Below are 9314 nucleotides of genomic sequence, written 5' to 3'. Positions count from 1 at the left end.
TATAAAGTGACCTAAATGCTGAACAAGAGAATGGCAAGCAAGTGTGCATGTAGAATAATCGTGATTATTAATCGTATAATGATTTGTAAATTACAATCAAATCGATGGATTTTACCAATAATGTTTGGCTATTCACAAGAAACATCCGACAAAGATTTCTAGCAAATACAACTGTTGAATTTGTTAACCGCAAATACTGCTACAAATTCCAAGAACCTATATCGACCATGACTGTGGGATAATTGAAAACATGCCCACTAGTTTCACGTGAATTTATCTTTATAACAATATATCTTTGTCACTATCTGTGCATGTAATATCAATTAAGACACAAACTCACCCTTATAGTCAACTTTGATTTTCATTTGGGCCTTCATAAAAACATACATTTGATATATTCTTTGCCTATTTTGAAGCGCCGCTGTGTGAATTCGAATCCATGACTGGGAATTTAAAAAGGCACACTTTAACTCATCACAATTAATAAAAATGACAATTCCGGACTCACAAACAACACTTAATTGAATATTTTTCCGTGTATCAATGTCAATACACATATATTTTGTGTTTCACTTGATAGTAGTATGATTGTGCCCAGAACAACATTACTATGAATATTAATCTGAGTTAACTTACACGGCAAACGTCACATGTCGCTTACTCGGTGGAAATATTCTCTAATATATCAATCATATGATTATCTAAGTATATTTATTTATTTTTTGTTTGACAGGTACAATATGTCAGTGAACGATTCAAACTTCGACTTTGAATATAGTTTCGACTATTATGCATTTCTGGAAGAAGTTTACGCATTTGATACTCCTCCCGAGGTGACGGTGTCGCTTGGTGTCCTGTTTATGTTTTTAATCATCGCTGGAAATCTATGGGTCATCATAGCTGTGTTTCGGCAGCCCAAACTCCGAAAGACTGCAACGAACATTTTCATTGTATCATTGTCAGTTTCTGATCTATTGCTTGCAGTTGTATTTGTGCCATTTCATATTGGTGCATTCGCCTACGGCATGGAAACGTCCAATAAAGCTGTGTGCAACATAACAGCTTACCTACACTGGGCGGCGCAATGTGGTACGACTTTTTCCCTGCTTTGTATTGGTGTTGATCGTTTTAGAGCAATTGTTCAGCCATTGAGGCCAAAATTGACTCTCCAGCACGCAGCTATCGGGTGCGTACTAGTATGGGTATGTGCATTGGGATATTCATGCGGCAAGTTTGCAACGGTGGGAATTGTGTCTAGAAACGACACTATTTACATAGAGCAAGGGAACGACACAATCACCGCTCACAGCATGTACCATTTCTGCTATGTCACAGACTTTGAAGTGGACAAAATATTACGAATTTTCGATTTCTTGGTCATGTATGCGATACCACTGGTTATACTAGCCACGCTGTATTCAATCATGGTGTTCACCTTGTGGTTCAGCAAAGCGCCGACCAATTCCGGCAACCGTAGTAAAAGAAAAGCCATCAAAATGTTAAGTTTTGTTGTGTTGCAGTTTGCTATCACGTGGCTGCCAATCAATGTGATCCAGATGTATTACGCATGGACCGTCGACTTTCCACTGAATCCCTTTCTATGGTCAATAGTTCCTTCCAATTTGTGCGTTTTCATTCTAATGTGTAACAGCTGGATTAATCCCATACTTTACGCATATTTCAATGAGAGCTTCAGAAAAGAATTTAGAAAACTGTTCCCATGCTTTTATAAATGCAAGGGATCGAAGGTATCTGCCGAAGGTTCTTCAATGACAGGAGACGACGCGAACAGCACAACGAGGGCAGGCGGGAGAACAGGAGTATCGATGATAAGTAGTACTGTTACGTAACTGAGATGTACTTAGCACGTTGCTCGCCATTCAACAAGTCGAATTCTTTTGTGAGCGATGAACAATGGTGATGTACATTTGTAGTGATAATTATATGTAGAGTACTATCTATATTATACTGAAAAAAGCTTAAGTATTTGAATACTAGATTAATTTGTAGTCAAGCTATATGTAGAAGGCGACCAATTAATTTCACTATTGATACTTCCGTAATCATTCCGTATTGTATTTCTATCTATTTCACCTGTAAAATGCCTGCTTTGTTATATTTTAGTAAATTGTAATAATATTATCTCGTATGTGTTTCAGCACTGAATAATTCAGCGAAGACAAAACAGCCGCCAGATATCAACCATATATTGTATAAAAAAAATAATAAAGAATACATGATTTAAATATTATATGATTGACACTGGAGTTAAATCATTACAATGATGTATTTTCATTAAATCGAAAGTCATTTTGGGCTTGTAATGTGGATATTATTAAACTATATTTAATATATATATTGTCACATTCACAGATAATTTTTGATTGCATGCTAGATAAACTGACAATAAACATATCGTTATTTTCACGATACCTTGTCACATTTACTAATAATCTCTGATTGAATGCTATATAAACTGACAACAAACATATCGTTATTTTCACAATATCGTGTCACATGTACTAATAATCTATGATTGAATGCTATATAAACTGACAATAAACATATCGTTATTTTCACGATACCTTGTCACATGTACTAATAATCTCTGATTGAATGCTAGATAAACTGACAACAAACATATCGTTATTTTCACAATATCGTGTCACATGTACTAATAATCTATGATTGAATGCTAGATAAACTGACAACAAACATATCGTTATTTTCACAATATCGTGTCACATGTACTAATAATCTCTGATTGAATGCTAGATAAACTGACAATAAACATATCGTTATTTTCACGATACCTTGTCACATGTACTAATAATCTCTGATTAAATGCTAGATAAACTAACAATAAACGTATCGTTAATCTCACAGTTAATCTAAATATCAGATCGTATGCTAGACAAAATATCGTTATTCTTGATTCAACAAAATCCTTAATTACCCTAAATTGAGTTTTACTCTCGGCTTAATGGTAGTTTTTGTTGTTGCAGGAAACGTACTTCCCCCCCAAAAAAAATTCTGAAACTCTTGCAATGGGAAAGTTTATTAGACATCCGTACACGCCAGGGGGTTTTGACACTGTTATATACGAACGTTCTGTGCAAATGTGTTTTTTCTTTATTGGTAAGTGGCAGACGTATTCTTATCTTCAGCATTAGAATTTGCCACTGTGGTATCAGAATATGGAACAATACTTAAATGAGTTTATACTAACATCAGGGATTATATCAATGAATAAAATGCATGTTTTCTTTTATGACACATGTGCCTAGATACCAATACGTTGTGTGAATACAAATGAGATGACGAACCGATACATTTTAATGGGCATGAATAATACACTTACTTTGTTAAGAACATGTATGACACCTACATGTTTACTATGAAAAAGGGTTTCTTTTGGCTATAGTTGAATATAAAACAAAATACCATCAAATACTATACTAATATGGCCAACTTTCAAATGAGTAACTATCAAATCATTACTACATGGTTACCTTTATATACATTCTCGATCATCCAAGGAACAATTCTCTAAGTTAGAATATATATTAACAATTGGAGACATATATAGGTTATTATTAATGCTTTTCGAGCATTAACAAAACGCTGTTTCGGAATCGATTCGTTCGCTATCGATCCGTCTAGTTTCATCTTTCCCACTCTGGTATTTGGATGTACGGTGCACAACCTTATGTGACCATGTGTATTTAATGCCAGCAAATAAATTCCACTGATAAATAACATTAAATAAGAAAGTAACTGTCATTATAACACATTACACTCTGCAATAAATTACATAACGTGCATATCGTGTAACACAAACACAATTGACATTCGGGCGTGATCAATGATATTATCACAAGCCCCAATGTTTCATGTTGAAATATATGTTTATTTGTTTGTACATGCAAATTATTATTTATTTATCTATTTTTGTTTTTATTTCAATTTTAGTTCCAATTCCAACACTCCGCTGTTTAACATTTTGGTACTGTGAATATGATAAATGTATAGTTTGATGATTTTGTCCTTTAGGTCGAGGTCAGCACACATTATTGATACCTGTGATTATATCTGAGTAGCATTACAACATCTAGGAAGGAAATAAAACATGTGAGTTACAGGAATGATTCGAGGGGAGCACTGACTATGATATACGGCTAGTGACAACCGTCACATGTCAATCTGATCGGTAATTTGAAAGTTGTTTTCTACTTCACTGCTGACAACTGACATTGATGATAATAACACTTTCCAAAACCATCTATATTTAGTTTGTTGTCAGTAAACGGGTGCAACTACGATAATTCAAAATAAAACCCGAAATAAAATTTCGATTCGCATGTATTTGATCAAATTTTGTATCATAGATAGGTATCTTATTTTAAATCAGTTGAGTGTATAAAAATTATTTTGCTTCGTGGCAATATTACCCTGCTACAATGGTAAATCGTGACTACGTAAATTTCAATCTAAACGAGTGAATTGAAATTTATACCGGTCTTTTGAAATGTAAATCATCTAAATTCACACAATGTCTGTTCTGAAGAGTGAATTTTTAAAAATGCATTTCCTTACAGTTTTTTGATGAACGAAAATTAAAATCCGATTTTTAATGATCGTGTTATTAACAAGTAAATCAATGAATAGAACAGTGACTACTGAACAGCCAGTACACCCAAACACAGAGCATCATGGACTATATAGTTTTCATTTTCATCTTGTAAAATCCAATCTCTATTCTAAAAAAACGAATAGTACGACTGGTATGTAAGTAGTACCTGTGTAATTAATTGTGCATAACCATTCAAACTCATCGTCAGTGGATAATGACTATAACTGATGCCTTTTGATTCTCATAGAACGCATACTCTTTAGGATGGCAAATTAAACACGTGATTATTTCCGAAGTCAATTAAAATAGTTCAAGCGTGTAATGAAGACCCCGGGAGCAATACAACAGACGCCAATTTAGTGACGAAATAAATACGAGTACAATAATTAAGTATGCTCTTATATCGCATACATTCATAGTTATCCGACCGTCTTGGCTGTTAATAAATTAACAAGGATCATTCACTGCTATACGAGATGTAATTTGTTAAGAAGTAATAATATGATGGACTCATGCAACATTGAAATGTAGGAATTACGAAATCATATTTCTCGCAGCTGATCAAATTCCACATTTAGACCACAAAAATTTGTTTTCAATACTGTGTTGCGGGTGCAACGTCACAAGATGTGCCGAATCTTCATGAAACAACCGATTACACTTGCTGTTTCACGATTGAGGGATATGTTGTGTACACCACATGTATATATAATAACGGCATAGTGACCATAGTTCGTTCGCCTGATGTAAACACATTATTTTGATTTTATCAAATTATCTTGATTTTACCTGAATATTTAATGAGTTTCCACGTTATAGAGTCGGTGAAATACGTTTTTGTGAAATATAAGTATAAATGACGAGACATGCACCATATGTACTCGATATGTTAAAAACGGGAAATGAACAATTTATAATAGTCTTATTACCCAGGGTTTATTAATCTTTAATACAAATATAGTGTCTTCGTGTGACGGGTTACGTGCAAACAGCAATCTCTGTTAAATTTCTGTACGCGCATTTGTATTGAGTGTATTTTCTTCACGCATCCATTCTGAACACAACGTGTCATGAATATTTGGAGAGAAGGTGCTACGAAATAAGTGATGGAGTAAACAGTTTGAGATGTTTGATGTGACCGGTCATACTGTACTTATTGTTGTGTTGAACCATTATTGTTAAATATTATCTCACGCCCTCGCCAACCGTGTCAAAACAAGTGTCGAAAAAACTGTATACACAAATCTAGAAGTTGGTTATATTAAGTATGTTTGTGAAAACTATTAATAAATTGAGGAAAATAACCATCCAGAGTTACCCTAAAACCACGATAATTGGCAGTTATGAAAATAACTGCCTTAGGGATGCCTGTTAATGTTAAAGGCATGGCAGTTAGCGTTACAATCTGATGGTAGGTCAATGTAAATAAGTCAAATTGTCGCCAATTCAAAAAATACAATCAGTAAGGTATTATACATAAATAGAAGAGTTTGGGTAATTCTCAGGGTTGTGAGAATGTTGCAAATGAGAACAAACGCCATTAACCTGTCATCTTGATCAGTATTAAGTTTGAGAATATATTGTATTGAAAAAGTCTATAACGTCGGTGATAACTCCACATATCTTGACAAGGCTTACAATATATCTGAACATAAACATGCATGCACACACTGATCACTTGAACTATCCTCTTTCATGTATGTGTATAATTACCTTAACGAATATCTTCAGAAAGTAATTTAAGATAGAGATGCAGGTTAAGAGACATTTTTTTAATTGGCTCTAATTACTGTAATTACACGAGTAAAATATAACTTGTACCCATCAAGTTATATATCATTTGAAAGAGTTTTATTTAAACTTTCCAGTTTCATGGCTTACAATTATGTACTATTGAGTGGTGTGGGTTGTGGGTTAGGTGAAAGTGCACTTAACCCTATTTTACTTGTGAATGCATATCCTGACTTTGATTTTGATTTACATACTTATTTAAAACTTCTGTTTACCAGGAAAAGTTTCTTATTTATTATTGTTTCCTTTGAAAAGTTTTTACGCAGTGCTCTTCGAAACATTCACATTTTATAAATCGTTCACAATTAACATAGCCGCTAATTGCCAGCTATGTTGTTTCTGTTCCAGTGAAGACAGTGAAACCATACGGAGCTACTTACTTAGGATAGACCTGAATAATCGCCCCTGATGATTTTATTGAAAACAATAATTTTGAGTAAAATGAAACTGAGAATATCGCCATTTTGTAAAAAACGAATCATTCGCTTCATATATGTAAAATGAACTAGTAGAAATACACCATTCCCCGACATTTGCTGATGTTAAAAATAAAATAAAGATAATTATAATTCGAGGAAATGGCAGGAAAATCGTCCGTGAAATCACAACTTTGCGTGAAAACTCTCATGGCGCCGTGTTATCAAATCCACTGGAGGAGGGCACAATTGATTACGTAAAGCCGATGCGATATTCATACAGTTATATAAACATAGCGATCGCCATTGGGTGGGTTGAGTCTAAATTTACCTTCCCTCAAACCTTTAAAAAAATACTTTGTATGACACAGTTTCCGCGATCGCGATCTCCGGTAAAATAGGCCGTGCGAAGTTAGAGGACCCGGTTAAAATGGGCACTAATATATGACTACACAACGGCTGTTCGCAATTTTTTAGTACTCAATCACCCAAACGCCGGTAAAAAAAATCGAAATGAAGTCCCATTCAACTACAGACGAGACGGGCCGATGCAAATACCTCATTCATAGAGTGCCTTAGTACCAGAGGTCGCCAAGCACAGCCATACAGCGTAGTTTACGACATCGCTACCGGTGAATGCTAGGTGACAAAGGGGTTTCAGATTAAGGTAACCAAGATGACATCGCAGAGTGCATGATTTTTTCAGCGGTGTTTAAAAATAGCATCTCGTTGCCGATTTTTCTGTAATTTCCAGGGTATTTTTCTTTATTTTTAATTAACCGAGCATTTTACGTTTGTGTATTTTGACATTGAAAAGTTAGTTATCAGTGACAGCAACAGCAGTGGTGTTTGTCGATTGCATCACAATTTTATTAGCACGGTGATCGTTACAGCGAAACGAGAAAATCTTTACTTCAGTGTTAAAATGCCTTTGGAGTAAAAATGTGTGGAAACATTTATTAATTTCGCCCACAATATGGAAAAAGTTGAAATCTATGCACCCAGAAAACAAAAGAAATTCTGGCCTTGTTTTATGCGAGAATTAAATCGCCCTATCGGGACTTCCTCATACATGAAAATAAATAAAAAATCAAATTATTTAAGGGTGAAAAGTTTACTTATCATTTACAACTGTATGTTTTGTTTCATTCCGCTTGTATGCTGGAAGCGGTTACGTCTTGTATGTTTTGTTTGTAGTTTGCTAGTTGATCGCGCTTGGGGTAAGTAAACATGGAGCCAGGATAGAAAGTCGCACACCGCTGCTCCGTAACTGAGGACAGTAACTCATTTGCATATAACATTAACAGTGACTTGTCAATCAAAAAGCAATGTGAACAAACTTTCGGGACTTTTAATCGCATACCCATGCCTCAGTATCCTATATTTTAAAATCGTTTTTTGAGTATGTTCTAACATTGACAAAGCTCCGAAATTTTAACACTATCTAGCCAAGACTGCCTGGGTAAGAAAGAGCGAAAAACAAAAATTCACTCTGACTGCCCACGAATAAACATAATTTTTGTTTTGTTTTATTCTGCCATTTTTGTCACCATTTAGTAATAAGAACAACGAATACCACCATTTACGTTTTCATGCACACTTTTTGTATCAAACAATACCTACACTCGGACGTAAATTTCGGTATTTGGTGCTCATCCATATCATCAAAATCAATAAAGTTCTGTATTACTTACATTACGTTATTATTACATCCTAATCTGAGCTGTCTTTTCTGTTTTCCCGAGTGTATCATCATGTCGATCAAGTATAATGGTCTATTGCAGGAATTTCTAAATACAATGATGTCTCTTTTCAGACGTCAGAGTGTGAGAGTAAAATAGTTTTATAACAATCTTGCCTTCGGTCTGACTCTCGCCACATTATTGTCCAATACTCATTTTTTCAACATCAGAATTTCACAGAGAAACAACGTATATTGCGTCCTGAAACGAGGCTGATGTGTTTGGCTTTCCAAACCTGCTACTAAATGACTACTGATATGTTTTATATATGTGAAATAGACAAATATTATCTTCATCTGTTACTTAATACATGACTGAATTTAGAAAATACTAACACATATTTCTGTTACGTATGTAATTTAGTCACATGAAATCAGATGTTTACAGAAAACAATCTGATTATTTTGCCCATAAAAATAACAGTCCAAAATCATTCTTGTTATAAGACGCATATATTATTCATGCCTTCAAAATATTTTTTTATTATATTAATATTCCCCAAATGTAATATCATCACAACATAATTACTGGTTAATGTTATTACCAATAAGTAAAATACTGTGAGTCGAGACGGAGAATATGCACGCGATCATGTGTCTCGAATCAAAGGCGACACGGAGCAAATGGATCGTTGTTGGCCTCTGTCTTGTTTGTTTAATAGCAATAAATACAATTATAGTAATAAATTACACAATGATTACATAAATATAGCGCATATTATTTATTATATTA

The 9314-nt window shown here is 34.3% G+C and overlaps 1 protein-coding gene across 1 annotated transcript; it reads left to right on the top strand.

Annotated features, from left to right (window-relative positions):
* The first annotated feature begins 740 nt into the window (after positions 1 to 740).
* Positions 741 to 1884, top strand: LOC100375666 (galanin receptor 2b-like). The gene has a single exon (XM_002733329.3). It carries the CDS (start codon positions 741 to 743, stop codon positions 1848 to 1850), a length of 1110 nt encoding a protein of 369 aa, XP_002733375.1. The 3' UTR covers positions 1851 to 1884.
* Positions 1885 to 9314: the final 7430 nt, after the last annotated feature.

This window comes from Saccoglossus kowalevskii, chromosome 14, assembly GCF_978046115.1.
Source record: "Saccoglossus kowalevskii chromosome 14, keSacKowa6.1, whole genome shotgun sequence".
In the NCBI taxonomy this organism is placed as follows: domain Eukaryota; kingdom Metazoa; phylum Hemichordata; class Enteropneusta; family Harrimaniidae; genus Saccoglossus; species Saccoglossus kowalevskii.
This window is presented reverse-complemented; position numbering and strand designations above follow the sequence as displayed.